Source organism: Notamacropus eugenii, chromosome 3 (assembly GCF_028372415.1).
Source record: "Notamacropus eugenii isolate mMacEug1 chromosome 3, mMacEug1.pri_v2, whole genome shotgun sequence".
NCBI classification, from domain to species: Eukaryota; Metazoa; Chordata; class Mammalia; order Diprotodontia; family Macropodidae; genus Notamacropus; species Notamacropus eugenii.
In genome coordinates this window covers 210,708,773-210,734,862 of record NC_092874.1, presented here as the reverse complement: position 1 = coordinate 210,734,862, position 26,090 = coordinate 210,708,773, and the positions used below count along the sequence as shown (strand labels likewise).

Below are 26,090 nucleotides of genomic sequence, written 5' to 3'. Positions count from 1 at the left end.
ATAGCTTCTACATTAAGGGATGACAGGGCTTAGAATATGATATTCCAGAGGTCAAAGGAGCTAGGATTAAAACCAAGGATCACCTACCTAGCAAAACTGATTATAATTCTTTCGGGGAAAAAAATGGTCATTCAATGAAATAGAGGACTTTCAAGCATTCTTGTTTTAAAGACCAGAGCTGAATAGAAAATTTGACTTTCAAACTCAAGAATCAAGAGAAGCATGAAAAGGCAAAAAGGAAAGAGAAATCATAAGGGACTTACTAAAGTTGAACTGTTTACATTCCTACATGGAAAGATTTTATTTGTAACTCTTGAAGCTTTTCTCAGTATTTGGATAGTTGGAGGATTATATATGTATATATATATATATATATATATATATATATATATATATATATATATATATATATATATATATATATATATATATATATAGACAGATAGACAGAGGGCACAAAGTGAGTGAACAGGTAGGGATAATATCTAAAAAAAATAAAGGGGTGAGAAGAATATATTGGTAGGAGAAAGTGAAAAATAGAATGGGGCAAATTATCTCAAATAAAAAAGTCAAGAAAAAGGTTTTTCAGTGGAGGGGAAGAGGGAGGAGGTGAGAGGGAAAAATGAACCTTACTCTCATCAGACTTTGCTTAAGAAGGGAATAACATGCATACTCACTTTGGTATGAAAAGCTATCTTCTATTACAGGGAAGTAAGTGGAAAGGTGATAAGCAGGCTAGGGGGATGATAGAAGGGAAGGCAAATGGGAGGAGGGGGTAATTAGAAGTAAACACTTTTGAGGAGGGACAGGGTCAAAAGAGAGAATAGAATAAATGAGGATGTCAGGATAGGATGCAGGGAAATATAGTTAGCCTTTCACAACATGAACTGCTATAGAAGTGTTTTGCATGACTACCCAGGTATAACTGATATCAAACCGATTGCCTTCTCAGTAGAGGTGGGTGGGGAGGGAGAAAGGGAGAGAAGTTAGAACTCAAAATTTTAAAAATGAATGTCAAAAATTGTTTTTACATGCCACTGGGAAATAGGATATACAGGCAAGGGGATTTAGAAATCTATCTTGCCCTACAAGAAAACAGAGGGAAGAGAGATATGTGATAGTGGGGGAAGGGATAGTTTGAATGTATGCTATCTTGGAGTGGGTGGAGGGGAGAGATGGAGAGAAAATTTAGAGCTCAAAATCTTGTGGAAGTGAATGTTGATAACTAAAAATAATTTTTTTTCCTCCACCTCTCTATCACGATTTTGAAAATTGTTTGGGCTCTTTAAGACCTTTTCCCAGAACTGATCCCATTGAGTGGGCTGGGATGTAGAAGCACTGACTTCCGTGTCTTCCCCTGATGGTGAGCACCGCTCTTCCTCATCAGAAGGGAGGGGAGGAGAAACCTGCACACCTAGAAAGTAACCCTCAATAGTCTTGGTTTTTTTCCCTTTTCTGGGCATTTTCCCAGCCAGTGACTTGAGCTCTGAGTATTCTCCTCACACCCACCTCGCCTCTGGATCCTCCCAGCCCGCGCTTGGGGTCTGAGAATCAAATGCTGCTTCCCAGCCTCAGTGCTCTGGGCGGGGGCAGGGCTGCTATTCAGTGTGAGATTAAGTTTAAGTGCTCAGGTGGGGGCAGGGCCGCCTCACAGGCTCAGTTCCCTCAGGGGGTTTATGTGGAGACCTTCAACAATGGATCTGGGCTCCTGCCTGCTTGGGGAGCCCTGGTCTGCTCCCGCCTCTGCTGTTGCCTTCCGAGGGGGCCTGAGTATGGGGGCACCCCACTCCCCTCTCGACCCACCAAAGAGACCTTCTCACCGACCCCTGTCACCTGTGGGTGGAGGGACCCGCGCAGCTGCTGGAGATCCCATCCCTGAAGTCTGCTCAGATCTGTTCCTCTCGGTGCCAGGGCCGGTGCAGGGCTGGGCTGGGCTCCGCATCCGCAGCGCGATGGACCTTTTGCAAGAGGTTTGCAGGTCCCTCTGGAACAGAAATCTTATCCGCTCCACTATTATGTGGCTTCTCCTGCTCCCGAATTTATTGGCGGCTCTTTACTACAGATATTTCATGGGCTGTGGGTTCAGAGCTAGCGTATTTGTGTGTTTCTACTCTGCCATCTTGGCTCCGCCCCCAAAATAATTTTTTTTAAAAAAGAAAATTGATTCTTTGAATTCTTTATTGCAAAGAAGATAAAAGACAAAATCAGAGATAAACAGGATAGCTTTGCAAGATACATATTGAAAATACACTAGAGTAGGAAGTAGTAGGCCAACTTCACCTCACAACTACTCTTCTAAGATCTAAAAAACTTCCCAATTGGGAACCCCAAGGAAAATTCCCAGTGAGTGATTATTTTTTCTGCCTAGGTTGGTATAAAAAGACATAGATATCCATGGACAAGGGACAAGATTTAGCAAGGAAGGCGCTGTGTGAAACTTTCCAAGACAGCGACTGAACTGAGGGCTGTAACTACACATTAGGGCATGAATAGGTCCTGGATACAGTATGTGGTGGTAGCCCTAACATTATCTAGGGAGCTAGAATAGATGTCAAGTGGCATCTTTGTCCCTGGCACCCCAGAATTGGGTTGTAAATCTGGTGCAGAAGGCTAGGGGTAGGAGTTCAAAGCCAGAATGGATCAGGGCCCAAAGCTTTGTCCTAGGAAAGTAGCAAGAACAGAACAGAGCAGTCCTCAGCTTAGTCTGATAATCAGAACACAGAGCTCAAGCCAAAGCAGACCTTGCAATTTCATTTCCTGGAAGCTTCCATCTAGCTAACGGTGGTTGGGTCTAACAGCAGCTTACTGGAACTCCAAGTAGGGGTAAAACCCATAAATGTGTTGTTTAGACTCAAATCCCATAGCAAGAAAGCAGTTTTCTTGCTTTGACCTGGATCAAACCACCTTGGGAGCAAAAAAAATGAACCCTGCCTAAGCTTCCCCTGACAACCTTGAAAAACCCAGCACTCCCTACCAAGTGAAAATAGCAGCAGTACCCTTCCATTTGGGGAGAACAGATGACATGTGAACTTCACTTACATGTGAATTGGGCAAAGAAAGGAAGACTATTGTTGAGAGTGAAATTTGTGATAAAGAGAAACTGAGGCAATAAATTTGAGCTCATTCAATTTATTAGCAAGGATAGCAAGTATCAGTAAAAGGGATCCAAGATTCTTCAGTAGCCAAGGATGCATCTGACAATCAAGGTAGTTTGTTTATAGACATACAAAGAAACCTTAAAAATAGACAAGGATATCAATCTGACACAACAAAGGTATAGATTACTAACCACAAATTATATCAGTTTATCACAGAAGAATATCTTCTGGAAAGTCCCATGGTTGACAATTTCTGAAGGAGAACAGAGAGCTTGTGGTTTACACATTGTTGATTTCTGATAAATTAGAATATAGGTTAGAATTCTGTGCCTGGAGAGTACTGAGGAAGGGAGCTAAATGGGTGGAGGGTGACTTGTGCTATAAATGGAGAGCTAACAGCTGCAGGTTTGACATGTTCAGAGGGAGTTCAGGTTCACATATTAAGGGAGAGTAACTAGGTGGACATGTAGGTGGCACTGCACCAAGAAGAATCTGAGTTCAAATGTGACCTCAGATACTTACTAGCTATGTGACCCTGGGCAAATCATTTAACCTTGTTTGTCTCAGTTTCCTCATCTATAAAATGAGCTAGAGAAGGAAATGGTAAGCCACACCAATATCTTTGTCAAGAAAACTCTAAATGGGGTCACAAAGAGTCAGGCATGACTGAAACAACTGAACAATAACAACACATAGCAACTTGATTATTAATAAATATTAAACTAATTGAGACTTAATTAATATAAAATGAAGTAAGATACCAATTTTCAATTATACCTCACAGATACACATAGAGTTTAGTGCAAAATATACTTAACAGGGAAACAGGAAAAAACAGAGCAAGGAGAGTATGGAACAAGAAGGAAGATAGATTTAGGGAGGGATTAGTCATAATCAAAACAAACTATCCTTGAAAGGTAGATTGAAAAAAGGTGTTTAAAAGGAAAAAAAGAAAGGGTAGAAACTAAGAATGGGCTCTGGGCAAAAGAAGTAGGAACAGATTTCACCAGGCATAAAATACTTATCACCTTCTTTGTTGTAAAGAGGAGGCAGGAAACAAAGAAAGAAAAAATTATAAGAGAATAGAATGGAGAGAAATCAATATACTTAATCATCATAACTGCAAATGTGAACAGATTGACCCATCCACAAAATGGAAGAAGACAAAGAATGGATTAGAAAGTAAAATTCAATCATTTATTTATGAGAAACACTTGAACATTTACTGAGAGTTGTATAAGAGATTGTAAGATAATCTAACATACTTCAATCAAAGAGTAGCAATCATTATCTCAGACAAAACAAAAGTAAACTAGACTTGATTAAAAAAGATAAATGGGGAAAATAAATTAAACTGAAAGATACCATAGGCAATGAATTAACATCAATACTAAATTCACATATATGTGTGTGTATTTTATATAAATGTACAAATGTGTACTCTAGCACCAAAATACTAAATGGAAATGCTAAATGAATTATAGAGAGAAATAGATACTAAAGATATAATAATGATGATCTTTACTGCATGCCTTTCAGTAAAATCAACCAAAAAAAAAATAAACGAGTAAGGACTTGAATACAATTTTAGAAAAGTTAGAGCTGATAGATTTTTAGTTATTACCAAATTGGAAGAGAAAAGAGGATAGGTTTTCAACTATGCATGGCACCTCTATACAAACTGACCATATATTAGGGCATTAAACCTCAAAAAATGCAAAGAAAAGAAACCCCAGAACTAAGAAACATGGAACAAAATGCAAAAAATATTGTAATTAATAAAAAATTGTTAAGTAAATTATTAAAATTAACTGGAGACTAATAATCCCAAAGAATGTGTAATCCTAAAGCATAAATTATAGAAAGAATAGCTTATTTCACTAAAGATTATGACAATGAAAAAAATTCAAAAATATATGGAACATGGACAAAGCAGTACTTGGGGAAATTTTTATGTAATCAGACACTGATAACAAAAGAGAGAAGGAACACATCAATGAATTGGGAATGGAACTAGGAAAAAAAACTTTAAAAACTAAAGACAAACACTTTAAAATGTCAATTAAACACAAAGATGAAAATCAAAGAACATTTTCTAAGCAACTCATGAAGACAAAAAAACTGAGAATTAAAAAAAACCCCACTGAATTGAATAAATAAAACTATGAGCTGGTTTCTTGAAGGGAAAAATAAAACTATCAAAATAGATCAAGTATCAGAAAAGTGAATTCTTAAAAAATAAAATAAAAAGTCAAGTTAAAAAGTGGAAAAAATATAAATTAGTAACAAATGAAGAAGATATAATAAAATTATTAGATCCTGAATGACATATTTATGAATATTTGTAAAGATGAGATCAATAGAACAAGACATGCAGGGCTTAAATAACCCAACATCAAAAAAAGGAATTGGATAAGCTATGAGCTCCCAGGACCAGAAAAATTTGCAAATTAATCCAATGAAAAATTTGAAGAATAATTATTTCCAACATAATGAAAGCTATTTGAAACAATAGGGAAAGAAGATGTCTTATCAAATTCCTTCTCTGATGCAAATGTATCTTAATACCTGTACTTGAGAGAGTCAAAACAGAGAGAAAACTATAGACCAAGATCTCTAATGAATGTTGATGACAAGTTTTATATTTTATTTAAATGCTATATTTTTAATGCATAAACACTTTTCAATTATTTTCATTTCCAAATTCTTTCTATGACCCTACCCTTCCCACTCATTGAGAAGGCAAGAAAAACAAAGCTCTTACACATTATATATAGACTTGCAAAATATATATTCACATAAGCTACATAAACTTTTTTTTTTAATATGCTTCATTCTGTGGTCTGAGTTAATTAGTTCTCTTTCCGGTGTGGGATAGAATGTTTAATAATGAGTCCTTTGCAATTGTATTTGGTCATTGTGTATATCAGAGAGGATAAGTCTTTGCAAATTGATTATTTTTCTAATATTAATTACTGTTTAAATTTTTCTACTCCCTTTACTTTGAATTAGCCCGTAGAGATGTTCCCAGGACTTTCTGAAACCATCCCCTTCATTTTTTTACATCATAATAATATTCTATCAAATTCAGATACCATAACTTGTTTAGCCATTCCCCAACTAATAGGCATCCCCCTAGTTTTCAGTTCTTGACCACCACAAAAAGAGTTGCTATAAATATTTTTGTACATATGGGTCATTTTCCTCCTTTGAAAATCTCTTTGGGACAAAATACCTGTAAAAACTGACTCTCAAAAAGTCCTACAGCAACAGAAGCCAAAGAATGACAAAGTGAAAGAGATTTCCAGCCAAAGGTAACCTGGAAGGCTGACAGGAAAGGTCTATCCTACGGTATGCTGAGCCGAGCAGACACCAGCCCTGGCTGCATGGCACAGGGAGGAACAGGACCAGAATGGGCTTCCGGGGAAGAATCCCCAGCAGGGAGGGTCCCAGATCCCTCCACCCACAAGCTACAAAGAAAGCTTTAAAGGTCAGTATGGGAGGGTTTTCCCAGCTGGGTGAGAGGGGAGCAGGGTCCCTCCAGCACTGGCCTCAGGTGGTGACAGAGGCTGTGGCAGCAGCAGCAGCAGGCAGTGGGTGGCTACAGTGGAAGCAGCCTGGGTCCATTGTCCAAGCAGCTCAGCTTAAAGCCTCTGGGGGAATTGAGCAGCTGATCTGAATCTCAGCCTTGAGCATGATCCTGGGGGGAGGAGGAGCACTAAGACCTTCCTCTTGACAAAGGATTTAGAAGCCAAGTAACTGGCTGGGAAAATGACCAAAAAAGGAAAAAAATAAGACCAGAGAAGGTTACTTTCTTGGTGAACAGGTATCTCCTTCCATCCTTTCAGATGAGGAAGAACAATGCATACTATCAGAGGAAGTTAGGGCTTCTGCCTCCAGTACCTCCAAAAGGAATATGAAATGAGCTCAGGCCATAGAAGAGCTTGAAAAGTAAGTCAGCAGCTTGCTAAAGGAGAACCAAAGAAATACTGAGGAAAATAACACCTTTAAAAATAAGCTAACTCAATTCTCCAATGAGGAGAAGAAAACTTTAAAAAGTAGAATTAGCCAATTGAAAAAGGAGGTTCAAAAACTCACTGAACAAAATAGTTCTTTAAAATGAGAGTGGAGTTCAGGGAAGCTAATGACTATGAGATAAACCAAGAAGTTAGAAAACAAAACCAAAAGCTTGAAAAAAAATAGAATATAATATGAAACATCTCATTAGAGAAGGGTGGGGTGTGATAGAAGGGAGGGAATATTGAAGGAAAGGGCAATCAGAATGCAAGGTGTTATGGGGTGGGGGGAGGGGAGTGATGGGTAGAAAACTTGGAACTCAAAATTTTGTGGAAATTAATGTTGAAATTTAAAAATAAATAAAACCATTAAAAATAAAAAAGAAAATCTCTTTGGGATATAGTTATACTAGCAGTGTTGCTGAGTCAAAAGGGGAAGCATAGTTCCAAATTTTCTTCTCAATGATTAGACCAGCTCATAGCTCCACCTACAGCACATTCATGTATTGTTTTCTACAACTCCCCCAGCTTTTGTCAATTTCTTCTCTGTCATTTTAGGTAATCATATAGGTTTGAGGTAGTACCTCAGAATTGTTTTAATTTGCAAAATTATAAGTTATTTAAAGCATTTTAAAAACATGGCTATTGATAGTTTTGATTTATTCACCTGAAAATTGCCTATTCTTATCCTTTGACCATTTATCAATAGGGGATTGGCTCTTCTGTTGTTTGACTTAGTTCCATTTATGTTTAAGAAGTGAGACCTTTATCACAGAAATGTGCTATTAGGGTTTGTCTCCCTGCTCTTCCCAGTTTCTTGCTTTTCTTCTAATTTTAGTTTCATTAGTTTTGTTTGTGAAAAAGCATTTTAATTTTATGTAATCAAGATTATTCGTTTTACTTCATACGAAACTATCTCTTGTTTAGCCATAAACTCTTCTTTCCATAGATATGAGAAATAATTTCTTCTATGCTCCAAAAATTTGTTTAAGTTATAATCTTTTAGAGCTTGATTTACAATGTGAGAAGTTAGTCTATGTCATTTTCAGCCAGACCACTTTTTAGTTTTTCCCGATTTTTGTTGTGAATTCATACCCCAATAGTGGATATCTTTTGTTTTAATAAACATTAGGTTACTATACTCATCTATTTGTCTGTTGTGTGTCTAACTGGTTCCATTGATCAAATTCTCAATATCTTATTCAGTTCCAAATTGTTTTTTAACAATTTTAGCTTCATATTAAAGCTTGAGATTTCATTTTTTTCATTTCCTTGATTTTTTTCCTCTGGATAAATGGTTCATATTAAATTTTCCAGCTCTATAAAGTAATTCTTTGGTATTTTGATTATAAGGCAATTAATAAATATCTTGATTTAGGTAGTATTATAATTTTAAATTATATTGAGTGAATATTTGTCAAGGTATTTAAATCAGTCTTTGAGAAATATTTTGTAATTTTTTTCATTAGTTCCTGTGTGTGCCTGGCCAAGTAAACCCCTAAGTGGTTTATACTACCCAGTTATTTTATTTATTGATTTTACCTTTTTGTAATTTTCTTCCTCTTTTACTACCCTCTCTTCTGCTTAAGAAGGCAAACAATTTGTTAGTTTATAGGTGTGTGGTCATTAAAAATATTTCCATATTAGTCATGTTGCAAAAGAAAACATAAACAAAAAAAACCCTAGAAAAATAAAATTTTAAAAAGGATGCTTCCATATTTGCATTTAGACTTCATTAGTTCTGTCTCTGGAGGTGGGTATCATTTTGCATCATAAATCCTTCAGCATCATCTTGGATCTTTGTTTTACTGAGAATAGCTAGATCATTTGTAGTTGATCATCATACAAAATTACTATGTACAATGCTTTTTCCTAGTTTGGCTTACATCAATTCATAAGTCTTTCCAGGTTTCTCTGAAAGCCTCTTGCTCAACATTTCTTATAGCATAATAGTATTCCAGAACAATCCTATATCACAACTTCTTCAGCCATTTCCCAAATGATGGGTGTCCAATCAAATCCTAATTCTTTGCCACCACAAAAATAACTGCTATAAATATTTTTGTACATAGAAGTCTTTTTTTCTTTTCTCTCTTTTGGTTATAGACTTATTAGTGTTTGAATTTTGGCTAGAGTCAAAGAGTATATACAGATCTATAGCCCTTTAAGTATAGTTCCAAATTGCTCTCCAGGATGGTTGGATCTATTCACAACTCCACCAAGTGTCCCAATTTTCCCACATTCCCTCCACCATTTATCATCTTTCTTTTCTGTCATATTAACCAATCTTACAGATGCGAGGTAGTACCTCAAAATTGTTTTAGTTTACATTTCTCTAATCAACAGTGATTTGAAGCATTTTTATATGACTATAGATGACTTTGATTTTTTCATTCTGCCTATTCACATCCTATGACCATTTATCAATTGGGGAATAATTTGTTATTATAAATATTACAAACTTATAAATTTGACTCTATTCTCTATGTATTTGAGGAATGAAGCCTTTATCAGAGAAACATACTTTCTCCCTGTTTATTCTCTCCTCCTTGTCATTTTATCTTGTCCCTTCTCAAAAGTGTTTTGCTTCTGGCCACCACTTCCCCCAATTAGTCATACCTTCTATCAGCTCCTTCCTTCTCTTATCCCCTTCCCCTTCTACTTCCTTGAATGTGTATGCTATTCCCTCTTTCAGCCAATTCCTATGAAAGTAAGGCTCAAGAATTGCCTACCAATTACCCCCTCCCATCTTATCTTTCACTGTAATAGTGAAGTTTTATTCTGAAAACTCCCTGATTATATCCTTTGACCATTTATCAATTGGGGAATGACTTGCATTCTTACAAATTTGACTCGGTTCTCTATATATTTGAGAAATGAGGCCTTTATGAGAAACTTGTTATAATTTCCTCCCCTCTCCCCACAGTTTCCTGCTTTTCTTCTAATCTGGGCAGCACTAGTTTTCTTCATGTTAAAAACTTTTAATTTAATATAACAAAAATTATCTAGTTTATATCTTATGATGCTCTATATCTCTTGTTTGGTCACAAATTCTTCCCTTATCTAGATCTGACACGTAAAACTTTCCATGCTCCCCTAATTTGTTTTGTGATATCACTGTTTATGTGTAAACCATGTATATACACTTTAACTTTATCTTGGTATATGGGATGAGGTGTTAGTCTATACCTAGTTTCTACCTAATTTCTTTATGTTTTATATTTATATTTATTTCACTTAGAGTGTTAGATTTATTAGTGTACAATTGGACAAAGTAGTTCCTAATAATTGCTTTATTTTCTTCTTCAATGTTGATGAATTCACCCTTCTTATTTTTGATACTGCTCTTCCTCTTTCTTTTTAAAAACCAAATTAACAAATGGTTTATTTACTTTATTGTTTTTTTCATAAAATCACCTTCTAGTTTTATTTATTAGTTGATATTTAATTGGGGATTTTCAATTTGTTCTTTTCCTAGTTTTTTTTAGTTGCATGCTCAATCCATTGATCTACTCTTCCCCAATTTTACTGATGTAAGAGTTCGGAAATACAAATTTTCCCCTATGTACTTCTGTGGCTGCATCCCATAAATTTTGGTATATTGTCTCATTGTTGTCATCCCATTTAATGAAATACTGTTTCTGTGATTTGTTGTTTGACCCACTCATTCTTTAGGATTAGATCATTTAGGTTCTAGCTAAATTTTCATCTATTTTTCCGTGGCCCTTTATTGAAAATAACTGTTATTGCATTATGGCATGAAGAGGATGCATTTAATATTTATGCCTTTCTGAATTTGCTTGTGAGGTTTTTATGCCCTAATACATGCTTGATTTTTGTGGAACTATCATGTACCACTGAGAAAAAGGTGTATTCATTTCTTTCTCCATTCAGTTTTCCCCAGAGGTCTATCATATCTAAGTTTTCTACAAGTCTTGCCATCTCCTTAACTTCTTGTTTATTTTGTGGTTAGATTCATCTAGTTCTTTAAGGGGAAAGTTGGGATCTCCTACTAGTTTGGTTTTAGTATTTCCTCTCGTAACTTCCCCTTTAAAACTTTGGATGCTATACCATTTAGTGCATATATGTTTTGTATTGATATGCCATTTCATTGTCTATGGTACCTTTTTGCAAGACGTTTTTTCTTTCCTTAACTCTTTTAGGTCTATTTTTGCTTTTGTTTTGTCTGAGGTTATTATTGTTAACCCTGCTTTGGTTTTACTCCAGTTGAATTATAATAGATTCTGTTCCAGTCCTTTTCCTTTACTGTGTGTCTGTCTGCTTCAAGTGAGTTTCTTGTAAATATATTGTGTGATTCTGATTTTTATTCCATTCTGCTGTCCTCTTCCATTTTGCCAGTAAGTTCATCCTATTGACATTTACAGTTATGATGACTAACTGTGTAGCTGTATATTTGGGTATTTCTCTCCATCTCTCTCTCTCTCTCTCTCTTTCTCTCTTTCTCTCTCTCTCTCTCTCTCTCTCTCTCTCTCTCTCTCACTCTCTCTCTCTCTCTCTCTCTCTCTCATTTTCTTCCTTTTTTTCATTCTTTTGATTTTATTGCTTCTTAGTATCTCATGGAGTCTTTAGCTTCTACTCACCTAATTCTAATTTTTAAGAAATTATTTTCTTCAGTGAGATTTTGTACTTCCTTTCCCATTTGGCCTAGTCTGCTTTTTATTTTTTATTTTGTGGTTGTGGTTCAGTTATGTGTGACTTTTAGTGACTCTATGGACTTGTCTATGGGATTTTCTTGGCAAAGATACTGGAATGGTTTGTCATTTCCTTCTCCACTGTCTCTTCATTTTACAGATGAGAAACTGCAGCAAACAGAGGTTTAGTGTCCCCTTGCCCAGGGTCACAAAGCTAGTAAGTGTTTGAGCCCAGATTTGAATTCAGATCTTCCTGATTTCAAACCCAGTACTCTATCCACTGCACCATCTAGTCTTTTTTCAAGGAATTCTTTTCTTCAGTGAATTTTTGTGTCTCTTTTATCTTTTGGTCAATTCTAGCTTTTTAAGGCATTGTTTTCTTTAGTATTTTTGTTTCTCTTTTTCTTGCATCATTCTTCTTTCCTTAATTTTTTTCTTTAACTCTTCCAAGACTTCTTTTTAGACTTAGGCTTAATTTGCCTTTCTGTTTGTGGCTTTACTTGTAGTTGTTTTCATGTTGCTTCCTTTTCTGAGTCTGTGTTTTGGTCTTCCCTGACACTGTAATAACTTTTATGCTCAAGTTCTTTTTTTGTGGTTTGCCCATTTTTCCAACCTATTTCTTGACTTTGGACTCTACTTTAAAGTTGGATTCTGTTCCCATAGGGCATGAAGGAGTGGCATTGTCTCCAGCTCCAGGTTTTTTTGTGCTGTCATTTTCAGAGCTAGTTCTGGGGGTCTGTAAGTTTTAGGTGCTTCCAAGGTGGTTTAATCTGGGGAGAAGTGTGGTCTCTGCATTCCTGGTCTGCTCTTTGGTCTTTACCCAGGAAGGGTTCTTCTACCTGCAAACTCCTATTAAGTCTGAAACTGTAACCAAGCCCTCTATTCTCATGAAGCTGCAAATGCAGGTACTCCTCTGTGTCTTGGAACTGTGACTGCATCCATTTCTCCTTTGTGATTGATCAAAAATGCTTCTCTATGTACTGTAAATGTGACTCAGAACTGCATATGGGCAAAAGAGTTGCCCCACAAAACCAGTTCCTGCACACAGTGATAGCAAAGGGTCCTCTATAATCTCTCTAATTTCCTTATCATCTCCGGGCTGTGAACTGTGGGTACATCCACTACCATTATTGTAGGCATTGCCAAGGCCTGCAGCTCATATTCTTCAGGGCTAGACCCCAACCCAGTATTACAAACCTCTTCTGTTGATCTCCTAAATTGAATTAGCCTAGAAAAATGTCTCACTCTGAACTTTTGCTGGCTGTTCAAGTCTAGAATTTGATTTGAGGCATTATTTTAAAGTTGTCTGGAGGGAAATTTTGGGAGAGTTCATGTGAGTTGCTGCTGCCTCTATTCCATTTTGGCACCTGGTGCAAAAATTTTAAATGAAATGATAGAAAAGAGGCTATAGCAATATATCACAAAGAAAATAGGCTACAGCTAGTTTGTATTTAAATCAGAATTCAGGCCTGTTCTAATAAGAAGCAAGAGCAAAAGCATAAATATAACTCATGATATATCAATAACAATAATAGCAAATGTTAATATTAATAGCCATATTGATAAATAAAAATACAAATAACATGATTATATCAACAGATAAATGAAAGTTTTTTGAAAGATACAACATTCATTTTTGCTTTTTAAAAACACTAAAAGACTAAACAAGAATAAACTGCTTATATTCAAATATGGGGAGATGATTTATGTGTCCTCTGTGTACCCTGTCATCATGAGGGTTCATAGGAGGAGTCCAGTTACACAAAGCCTAGCATTGGTTCTACTATTTCTTGAAGATCTTAAGAATGGAAAAAGGAAGGAGAAGAAATATTTTGTAGAAAACATGAAAAAGGAAGACTAGGGAAAATTAACTCATATAGTTAGCCCTGTGACACCAGTGGCTAGAGGGCAGGACCTAGATGAGGATCCAGTAAAAGAGAGTAAAAAAGGAGTGGTCTGATATATAGGAGGAAAACTAGGAGTGATGTTCCAAAAACCTAGAGAGAAGAGAGTATCAAGGAAAAGGTGGTAATTAATAGTTAATAATATTTTAGATGGCATTCTCAAGGAGTTCAGCCACAAATGGCAGAACATAGGCTAGCAGCAAGGATGAAAGGATGAAGTGAGAGTTTTTTGAGGATGAGAGAGACATGGGCATATTTGTGGATTGTAGGAGCCAATAGATAGGGAAAGATTGAAGATCAGTGAGATAATGGGAATGACAGAGGGGAAAATTTGTTGGAGGAGGTTGTATGAAATAAAATCTCTTGAGCAGGGAGAGGGGTAAACCTTGCTAAGGAATACGGTCCCCTCATCATGTGAGATGGGAATAGAGGAGGAGAGAGTGGCAAAAGGCACTTAAGTTATGGTAGAGGAGAAAGAGGAGAAAAGAGGAAGCTCACAGCAGATGACTACATTTTTTCCCTGTAAAATATTAGGTGAGGTTCTCAGCTGGAAAGGTGGTAGAGAAGGAGCATTTGAGAAAGGATGCAGATTTCTGGAAGAGCTGCTGTGAAGGGTAGAAGCATGAATTGATGAGAGGTGAAAGTTTGCCTAGCAGCAATGAGGAATCATTTGATGCTGTGTAACATACATTTGTAGTGGACTCAGAAAAATTGTAAGACTTTTTCCATCTTTGTTCAGCAGCATACATATAGGAGCAAAGGGATTAGATAGTGGGAATGATTCAAGTCTTGACAAGGAACAATGAGTGGTATGATAAGTGGGCTGGGACTCAGGAAAAGGAGGTAGTGCAGATATGGATTGGGTCACCAATGGGTCAAGATAGGGAAAATAGGAGATAGTGGCTAGTAGAGGAATGATGGCCCAGGACATACCTGATGGGTAGAGGGATTGGAGGTCATAGTGTAGATGAAGAGAAGGGTTTGGTAAGAGAAGGTAGAGGGAGATATGGAAAGTCAATAGATTATGATCAGATAAAGGGATTTCAGACTTCTTGAAAATGGAAGGAGATGGCAAGATCAAGGGTATGACCATATTTGTGTGTGACTGAAGTGAGTTGGATGAAGAGGTCATGGGAAATGAGCAGATTTTTTGGTTTTTGAAGGAAAGTCAACATGTATGCTAAAGCCCCTTAATATGAGGGCAAGAATTGGACAGGAGAGAAAAATTGTGAGCCAGACACAGAACTCACTGAGGGAGTGACCTGGAGGTCTACAGAAACCAGGATTTTGATTGGTTGGTAAATATGGATTGCATGAACCTCAAGAAGAGAGGTTACTGAATGGTAGAGGCAGTTATAAAACCCAGAAGTGGCAGTAAAGAGCAAGGAATATTTCAGTACACCTGCTAAACCAGTGAGTGGAGGAAAATGAGGAAAGGTGCACCTAGGACTGGAAAGGGTAGCCAGAGATTGAGTGAATAGAGAGAACCCAGGTAATGGTAATTGCTACAAAATGGAAGGGATGGTAGAGGAAAAGATTTAGGATGAAGGGAAGTTTGTTGCCTACGGAATAGGTATTCTGGTACAGTGGAAGCAGTAGGTTGCGTTTTGTTGGGAATGTGCAGTGAGTGTTGAGGGGGATGGAAATAAGGAAATAGGTGATGGGACATGGGAAATGGGGTTTGGATGATGATCAACAGGAGTTCAGAATCACTCTAATGTTTAGATATGACTAAGTGTGAGACTATTCATCAGTAAATAGAAGATGCAAGAGATCAATTAGTAGAAAAGTATAGCAAAAGATGGAAGGCATGTAGTCAGATGGAAGGCCCTGTTTCACTTTTCATTTTTCCTCAGAAGGCAGGAGACAGTGTAGCAGGAGACAGAAGTTCTGTTTTCCACCAATTTTCTTCTTCTATCTGGGGCAACATGCAATAAGAGATATAAGTCAAACCTGCACAGCAGGAGTTGGAAGTCACACTCCCCACTAACTTTCTTCTTCCTCTTCCTTTAGGGGCCATATGCAGCAGGAGATGGAAGAAGAGTGGTGATGCTTCTTTTCATTTGAGCTTGAATATTAGGTGGGAGCTAAAGGAAGTAGAAATCTCATGTGCAGAGGCAGGCAGAAGTATCATTGGCAGAGGTGAAAATGATTCATCCAAGGCTCAACAAGAAATCAGTAACAGAACTGAGACTCTAGAGTGTCCTTTCAAACATACTGAAAATCAGTATCATTCCTACACAACTCATTTCTGGGGCTTTTTCAGGGAGAAAGTCCCATGGATGGAACAATAATAATGGACAAAAAAGGAAAGGGAAAACTATTCAAGCTCATTTTAATTTTTTCTTCTCTTATAATGAGAACAAAATGGCTAACAGAGAATTGAAAGCTCCCTGTTGGAGTTAAGTAAAGAGATAATAAGAGAGCACCTAATAATTCTTACTGAGCTTGAATGACCAGGTCCACATGAACTTGTTTTGAAGTAACCAAGAAGACACACATATTAAATTTCTATTTTCAAATGTCATTATGATGCATGACACAGTACTCTTTTAAAAATGATTTCCCCTTTTCCTTACTTAACAACTAGGTGAACTCTACATAATCAAAGAACAGTTATTTTTAAACTGACACACTCAGTTGTCAAACATTGACTGTGGAACTTTGGGGGAAAGAACTAGTGATTTAGCCAAGTTAATGAGAGGCAGCTCTGGTGACATAGAAAAAGGAGTAGATTTGAAGTCAGAAAACACGAATTTTGCCACTTGCTAGCTCTATAACCTTGGCTAAGTCAACCTTTCCATTGCTGAGTTTCCACACCTACAAAATGAGAATAATTATACTTTTACTACCTACACCCCACAGGGCCATTAAGAGGATTGAATGAAATAATATATGTATATATACATCAATACATACATATATGCACATCTATATATACATTCATCTATACACATACATATGTATAATTTTTTAAGTATAGAGTGATACCTAATACCTACTGATATCTGAAAATCAGAAAATTCTCAACCACTTAAAAACATTTTCCAAATATTATTCTAAATATGCAAACAATTTGGAATGGATGTCAAAAACAAAATCACTTCATTGTTGATACTTACAAAAACAGTATTATTCCTGTGTTTGCTAGAGCATAGGAAAGTCCTAAAATTCCACTGCCCATAATGGAGTTGGCTAGGTTGAAAATAGACATACTCATTGAGGCTGTTCCTTGGATCTGCATAAAGAAAAACATAAGAAAAATAAACAAAATCTTAATTACCTTTTATAGTGCAATGTGGAGACAAAAGTTTATTTTGGGGGAAGTTTATTTTGTACTATATTTAAGTGGTTTCAAGTTGAGAAATAGAAAAATAATACTCAATATAAAACATAGGTTAGTGCAGTGGTATAAATGATGTATATACGATATATAACAAATGAATATAGCACAGTGTAAAATAGTGGACATGAAGTCCTGTCTCAGATTCTGAGCAAGCTACTTAATTTCTCGGAGCTGCTTCTTCATGTGTAAAATGTGGGTAATAATAGCACCTACTCTTTAGTAGGATTTCATGAGATAATAAAGCACTTTACAAACCTCAAACAACTATATAAATGCTAGCCGTTATTATTACTTGGAGTGTGTTATGAGAGTCGAATGAGACAATGTATACAAATTGCTTTATCTACCTAAAAATACAAGCTATTATTTACGAAAGACCTTGGAATAGAAACTACCATGGCAGGGAGCTTGAGGAAATGTTGAAGCAAAATAAAGGAAATTAAGTCCATGATTTTATATTTATTATTTTTTAGATGGCAAAATATCACTAGTATGGTAAATGGCTAATTAATATATGAAACTGTCAAATGGGACAGATGCCCAATTTTTGAGCAGGAAAGGACGTAATGGCAGTGAAAAAGGAATCTTCAATCGCATTTTAATAAAGTACAGAGATGTCCAGGGGCAAACAGCACCGACAGAACAGAGACAAATAGTGGAAAATGTAGAGGGGTACAAAGGTCAACAGCATGGGGAGGGGGATGGGGTGTTGAAAAAAGGTAGTCAGTGTGAGGAAGAGAATGGGGAGGGGAAGAGACACAGAGAGTAACCCATGGATTAGGGTTGGAAGCACTCAACAGCATAGACCCAGATGAAAATAGAAGAATGCTGAGGAGAGGGAAAGAGTTTGGGGTTTTATTTTTGTAGTTTTTGGCAGGGGATTAGCTCTTATCCATTGAAACTAGCTCATTAATATATCTAAATCATCTCAAAGTTGTCAGTAAAACATTAAAGTTAGCCTATCCATATCAACTCAGAATTATCAGCATCATTTGACATTCTGCTATTTTTACTGTGGATGTCTAGACTAGAGCTTATCTGAGGTTTATATATCATGGGACAAAAAGGCCCTGACAACTAGACTAAGACTAGATGGTGTCACCTAATTTAGCCCATAGTCTCAGCATGTGATTTTTTTGTTTATATACTATAGTTTGAAAATTATGCTCCTTTGATCTTTGTGACTTCTAGATTTAGAACAGTACTATGGTGTTGAAGCTGAACCACTGTGGGTACTATCTTTATCTGGAGACATCTTGTGGGGCCAGTACATGAACAATTTATGATACCCATTGGTGTTGTCAGGAATGTTACACAGGGTCTTGTGCTGTGTGTGGGGTTGAAATAGTCCATGGGCAGTGGATGACTGAAAGGTACTTTTCCCTCATCTGGTTGTAAAGCTTTAGTGAGGTTAAGCATTCAGGAGTTAGCTGTGTTGGTGAATCGTCCTCCCCCAAATTCTGGTGGGTTGTTACATGCCCAGCATCAAGTAAGGTTCTGTTTGGAAGCAGCAGCTATGGGCATTGCCATGTGAAGATTACTCTTTAATAAAGAGCATCTAAGGGGGTAGTCCAAAATTTTTAGGAAATTGTTGTAAGACAGGTCAGCAAATTTCAAGAGATTTACAGTTTGGAGTTTCATGTACTCTGGTTAGCACTGTGGGGTGCTTGTGAAATTCTCCTAAATAAGGGAGTTGTAAGAATTGTGTGAACCAAACTGGATCCATATTGTAAAACTGACTCCATTCTGAGACCTGAATTTCATTTGCCTGTAAACACTTGTCAGTTGTGGGAACTGAGTGACATCCTGTTTCACATCTAAAAAAGTCCACCTGGTCACTGTCCACCTTCCAACTCTTGAAACTCACTCATTCCCGTAATAGCTCAGAAAGTTCCAAATCTTTCCTCCAATTAGAAATCAGATCACCTAATTTTGTATACTGCTTAATATCCTGTTAATTGTTTTCTTTGAATGCATAAAAGGGCAGGCTAGGTGGTACAGTGGAAAGAGCACTGAACTTGGAGTCAGGAAGATCTGAGTTCAGTCCCAGGCTCAGACACTTAGTAGCTGTGTGATCCTGGGCAAGTCACTTAACTTTTATTTGCCTCAGATCCTCACTGGTAAAATGAGGACACACTGGAGAAGGAAATGGCAAACCACTCCAGTATCATTGCCAAGGAAAATGTCACAAAGAATTGGACACAATTGAACAACGGAGCAATGATGCATATTTCTCTACTTGTATTTGGGGTCCAGTGACAAACTGAGAAGGAATGGTTCCAATTTGTTATACTCTTGGCATGCACTGATTAATAAATAAATATGCCCAGAAGCTCAAATCTTTGTTTCCTCAGTTATTTCAAATCTCACCAATCACAGTTCGTGATGAAGCCAGTCAGGTTGAGACAGGACACAGACCTCCAAGACAGACTTTTAGAAACTTCACAGAAGACTTGTCCCAGAGGTCAGACTCTCCTTGTCGATCTCAAATTCTTCCAAGCTAAGGTAAGTACCCACATTGTTGGGGCAGTTGTTTCCCAGGACAGCTTATCCCCATTCAGCTGCAGAAGAGATATTCCCTTTAAGGGAATGATGGGTTCCAGTAATAGTAAAATACCAAACAATTTCCCCTTGGAAAAATTTCTTTTAGCATGAGACCATGGGACGTGTCAAGTGTTAAACTGACATCCCCTGAGGGAAATTCTTATTGGCTTGGAACTTCCCACACAGGAGTGAAAGAGGCAATTAAAAGACAGAGCTCTCAGGTTGAGATAAAATACATAAAAATCTAAATGGGTCCCAAAATTCTCCTGACGAAGGGACTTTTAATTATGGCAAATTGAAAACTTTGAGATTAGACTTTCAGTAGCAGATAAGGAGGCTAGAAAGTGCGTTTGTCTTATCATTTCATTTGTGTTTTTGTTTCGTTGTGAAACATTCAGAAAATCTTTGTCTTGCGTCATATTTATTATTTGTAGATTATATATTGTTTGTCGATTATGCTACCTTGAAAGATTTCTAAGGGGAAAATACAGCCGCCTTAAAGAGTGCTACAATAAGTTTCAGCCAAGAAGTAAATATACTGGGGAAGATGAATAACTTTTCATAATTTCCTACTTGAAAAAGTAATGCCAAATCCTCTGTCCCAGTAAGAGGGATTAACTCCCACTTCAGGTTTTCAGCAGGAGATTGGTTTAAAGAGGGGGAAAAAAGCCTGTGAGATACTTACTCTCTGTCATTACAACTCTGGCTATGTTGGGATTATGGAAATAAAGTCAGATAGTCAAAGAAAGGAAAACTTTTTCTTGCTTTGTAGGAATTTGTGACATTATAAATAAATTAGAGATTCCAAATTATGGTAATTGCTACAACATATTAGTAGATTTTGGAGGTTTGGAGATTAATCATTTTTAAATTATAGGAGAGAACTCTTGGAACCTTGGGTAATTCCAGGAACTCACCCTCTCTCTTTGTCCTATTTGATAAGGCACTTAGCAGAAGCCCAACGTAGGCTGAAGTATCTTAGTGAGTTTTGGGATAGCACTCTGTAGAATTTGCTTTAAGGAAAAATATGTACTAAATTCTGGGAAAGTTTCAGTGGTAAAAAAAAAAAAAAGCACATAGATCACTTTTTTCTCTGAAGACTGATAAAGTTATTGTTTTAGTATAATGAAGGAAAGCAGCTAGGTTCAAAGCAATTCCAGAGTGAAAAAACATAGCATGTGGTTTGCATTTTTAAATTTATCTGGAATTTAATAGTTGCCTCTTATTAATCCTTTCTTGACCCATGAAAAGCGAAAAGCTTGTTTAAATCAGGGACAAACTTTAAGATGAGTAGAATTTAATTAAAGAGTGGAAAGGGATTTAAACTGAAGAAGGGTCCATGAGGAGGGATTGCCAGCCCCACCCCCATTGTTACTATTCACTGCTAGACCCCGGAGAGATACTCACAAGGCTGGAAAGAGGGGATGTGATCATGAACTATGAATATCTTTTAGGAAGGCTGAAATAGAACTTTCACAACTTCATATAACAATTGTTTAAATAAATTAGAAGCAACGTCACCAAAGAAAATTAGAAAGAAAGCATATACTTGCAAGTTCTTAAGAACACAAAAAGGTAACAGTATTACAATTAATTGAGGTTATGTAAAATTCTGTGCTAAATTTCAAAGGATAAATTCGGTGGAATAAAGATTATTTACATAATTTGGGATGATATAGTTTGGGATATGATTAGTAATTCAGTGAAAAGATGGTGTATTTCAAAGGTGTATTCCCCAGTGTAAGATCCAAAGCAAGGGGATAGGAATTTGGAGCTGCCACGTAGAATCTCTCCTTATCTTTCACTTGAAAAACTTTGGGGAGAGAGATAGGGGGCTAGGTTATGAACATGAAAGGAATTCATTTGGCTCTTTAGGTGATGTTTGAAAAAAATATATTAAAAAAGTTTATGGAAAGGTAAAAGTGCTACCACGAACCTTTGAAAATGAACTGTTAACTCTGGGCACTAAATTTTAAGCACAGGTGTCTAATAGCCCTAGGAAATTGAGACTTTAATTTTGTTATTGTAAATCCAGATTTGATTAGGTTAATATTTGTCCTGAAACTAAATTATGATGTGGTGAGATGCGTTCTCCTGTTAATTGTGTCAGAAAGCTGATGAATCAATGGATAGAGAATTGGGCCTGGAGTCAGATAGACCTGAGTTAAATCCAGCCTCAGATGCTTTCTAGCTGTGTGACCCTGAGCAAATCACTTGAGCTCTGTTTATCTGACAAAAAAAAGATCCACTGAATTCACTGGAGAAGGAAATGGCAAACTACTTCAGTATTTTTCACAAGAAAACCCCATAGATAGTTCTAGTGATGACTAAATGGACAACAACTAATTATGACATCAAATGCAAAAACAAATGCTGGAAACCTCCATAGATCAGGGAAATCTGAGTGACACTTTAGTCTCCCAAACTTATTAGCTGTTTGAGCTTAAGCAAGTTATCTTCTCACTGTCTATATTAGCTTCCTGATCTGTAAAGAGGAAAATGATACCTATGTCCAAGGGTTGTTGTAAGGGTGAAAATTATGTAGTGGTGTGAAGTGTTTAATAGATGACAAGCACTATCTAAATGTTAGCTATTATTATGGGTTATTTCTTTAATTGGATCACTTTATACAAGGTGATTAGTGATTTGTATGTGATTATAAGTGAATATATGATTGGTATAAAATGCCAAGTGATATTTTTTACACAAGATAATACAGAAAACTGAATTGATGTCACCTGAGTGGCAATAAATTTTGTTTCATATTTTAAATACACGATAATGTGCATGTCATTGTATTTCTTAAAATTTTTCTTACATTGTGAAATTTGAGAAACCATTGTGTCAGAAAAGTTGTTAGACAAAATAACTTCCCTTTTTCTATGTGGATGCTATTACATTATGAATTGAGCTGTGAAAAGAATATGATAAAACTAAATATCTGAAAAATCATTCAATATTTAATGGGATATATTTTGTTTTAAAATATATAATAATCACCTACTGTTTGAGGGTAAAAGTTATACAGATGAGTTAATATATCTTTATCTGGGGAGGCAGAGCCAGGATGGCCAGGGAAAGGCAGGAACTTGGCTTAGCTCTCCTCTAAACCCTTCCAAATAACTTTTAAAGTGACAAACACATTCTAGAGCAGCAGAACCCAGAAAAAGATGGAGTGAAACGACTTTCCAGACCAAGACAACTTGGAAGCTCTCCAGGAAAAGTTTAATGCTCCTGACTGAGAGTAGAGCACAGTCCAGCACAGACCATGCACCAGTAAACTAGGATCAGGCCTTAGAATTGACCAAATCTGTAGCAAAATTGGCAGTAGCTGCTCCTGGAGCTCTCAACCCACATCAAAGAACTGGTCAGAAGGAGATTATAGGGGGCATTTTGCTAGCACTGGGGCAAGACTCTGTTGCCTTGCCCATACTTGGATCTGGGTCCTGGGTGGCAGTTTTAGTGCCAGGAGAAGCACTACAATGGCAGATCTTGGGGCAGCTGTGGAGGGGGAGACTCTCCTCACACAGCAGAAAAGAGCACTCGTGGTCATTCACAAATCAGAGCACAGACCAGGAGAGTAGTAAACACTTTTCCTTAGGTCATACCACCTTGGAAGAACTGAAAACTTAAAGGTTCCTAAAACTATCTCTAAAAATACCTGTATAAAACCCTTGAAGCTTGAAACAATGCATCCTCCACACTGGAAGCAGAGCCCTACTTTAACAAAGAGTTTAAAAACTGATACGTTAGGGAAATGAGCAAGCAACATAAAAAAGCTACTATGGTGACAAGGAAGATCAAAACATATACTCAGAAGAAGACAACAAAATCAAAACTCCTACATCCAAAGGCTCCACAAAACAATATGAATTGTTCTCAGATCATAGAAGAGCTCAAAAAGGTTTTTGAAAATCAAGTAAGAAAGGTAGAGGAAAAAATGGAAAGAGAAATGAGATTGATGCAAGAAAATCATGAAAAAAGAGTCAACAGTTTGGTAAAGGAGACACACAAAAAAAATACTGAAGAAAATAACACCTTAAAAAACAGACTAGGTCAAATGGCAAAAGAAGTCCAAAAAGACAATGAGAAGAATGCCTTAAAAGGCAGAACTGGTCAAATGGGAAAGGAGGTCCAAAAACTCACTGAAGAAAATAATTCCTCAAAAATGAGAATGGAGCTGTCAAGATAGCAGGCTTTTTAAAAAGCCTACAATGAAACAAAAGGAAAAGAAGATCCAAAAAGGAAAAAAGGAGAACAAAAAGGAAGATGTGGCTGAAAAGGTGGTGAAAATGCCTGGAAAGCATTTCAGTCAGAACCCAGTCCAAGGTATCGGTAGATACTCCAGGTCTGCAATGTATTCTCAAAGAGTCATATACAAGCAGAAATATTCTGCACCAAAAACTTGGATTGAAAAGAAAAAGAAAGATAAGGTGCCTGCTAATATCTCAAAGTCAGCTGGAGGAATCTGCGTGGTAAAGAATCACAAAATGCCTAGGTATTACCTTTCTGAGGATGTGCCTAGAAAACTGCTAGGTCATGGCAAAAAGCCCTTCAACCAGAATATGAAGAGACTTCAAACTAGCATCACCCCAAGCCCCTAAGCACCATTATGATCATGTTCACTAGTCTCCACAGGGGCAAGTGAGTGATTTTCTTGAAGCAGCTGGCAAGTGGCTTTTTTCTGTTGACTGGACTTCTGACCATCAACTGCATTCCTCTGAGAAGGACCTATCAGAAATTTGTCATTGCTACCTCTACCAGAGTTAACCTTTTTGGTGTAAAAATTCCAAATCATCTTACTGATGCTTACTTTAAGAATAAGAGATTCTATATACATAGACACCAAGAAGGAGATATTTATGACACAGAAAAAGAGAAGTATGAGATTACAGAACAGCACAAGGCTGATCAGAAAACAGTGGACTCTCAGAACCTGCCCTAAATCAAGAAAATTCCTTAGCTCTGTATCTATCTGCATTCTGTATTCTCTCCAGTGGAGTTTATCCTCACAAACTGGTGTTTTAAATGCCTTACAGATAACTCTTATAAAAATACTTGGAGTAGCAAAAACAAATTAGAATGGAGCAAATGGAAATTAATGATTTTATTCGAAACCAAGAAACAATAAAAACCAAAAGAGTAAAAAAATAGAAGATAATCTGAAATAGCTCCATAGAAAAACAACCGATCTGGAAAACAGGTCAGGAGACATCATTTAAAAATTATTGGATTATCTAAAAGCCATGATAAAAAAAATGAGCCTAGACATCATCTTTCAAGAAAACTGCCTTGGTATTCTAGAACCAGAGGGCAAAATAGACATTGAAAGAATCTACCAATCACCTCTTGAAAGAAATCCCCAAATGAAAACTCCCAGGACTATTATAACCAAATTTCAGAGCTCCCAGATTAAGGAGAAAATATTGCAAATAACCAGAAAGTAGCAGCTTCTACATTAAAGGATCAGAGGGTTTGCAATATGATATTCCAAAAGGCAAAGGAGCTAGGATTACAACCAAGGATCACCTTCCCAGGAAAACTGAGTATAATCCTTCAGGACAAAAAGGACATTCAATGAGATAGAGACTTTCAAGCATTCTTGATGAAAAGACCAGAGCTGAATAGAAAATTTTCCTTTCAAATACTAGTCTTAAGAGAAGCATAAAAAGGTCAATTAGAAGGAAAAATCATAAAGGACTTAAGAAGGTTACACTGTTTACATTCCTATGTGGGGAGATGATATCTGCAACTCATAAGAACTTTCTCATTGTTAGGGTATTTAGAAGGAGTATGTAAAGGGCAAAAATATGAACTGAATATGAAGGGATGATATCTAAATATAAAATTAAGGGATGAGAGAGAGGAATGTACTGGGAAAAAGAGAAAAGGAGTAGAATGGGGTAAATTGTCTCACATAAAAGAAGCAAGAAGAAGCTTTCATTGTGGAGGGGAAGAGAGTGGAAGTAAGGGGGGAATGAGTGAATTGGCTCAAAGAGGGAAAGAAATCTATCCTACCCTACAGGAAAATAGGAGGGGAAAGGGATAAAAGAAGCAGGGGCTGGGGAGTGTGATAGAGCAGGGCAGATTGAGGGAAGGGGTAGTCAGAAGCAAAATACTTTTGAGGAGGAACAGGTGAAAAGAGAGGGAATAGATAAACAGGAGGGTGAGGCTAGGATGGAGGGAAATACAGTTAACAATAGCAACTGTGAAAAAATTTTGAAGCAAGTTTCTGTGATAAAGGCCTCATTTCTCAAGCACGTAGAGAATGGAGTCAAATTTTTAAAAATAAGAGCCCTTCCCCAGTTTATAAATGATCAAAAGATATGATCACTTTTCAGATGAAGTAATCAAAGCTATATATAGCCATATGAAAAAATATTCTAACTCACTATTGATTGGAAAACTGAAAATTAAAACAATTCTGAGGAAATACCTCATATCTATCAGATCAGCTAATAGGAAAGAAAAGAAAAATAACAAATGTTAGAGGGGATGTGGAAAAAAATGGGATTTCAATGTACTGCTGG

At 36.8% G+C, this 26,090-nt stretch overlaps 1 protein-coding gene across 4 annotated transcripts in view; it reads right to left on the bottom strand.

Annotated features, from left to right (window-relative positions):
- LOC140533903 (sodium-coupled neutral amino acid symporter 1-like) overlaps positions 1-26,090 on the bottom strand; it is a 92,416-nt gene that overhangs the window by 53,385 nt on the left and 12,941 nt on the right. For all 4 annotated transcript variants that reach the window (XM_072654247.1, XM_072654249.1, XM_072654250.1 and 1 more), the window contains one exon: positions 16,793-16,908. In XM_072654247.1, coding sequence (XP_072510348.1) covers positions 16,793-16,908 — 116 coding nt within the window. The remainder of the gene's footprint in view (positions 1-16,792; positions 16,909-26,090) is intronic.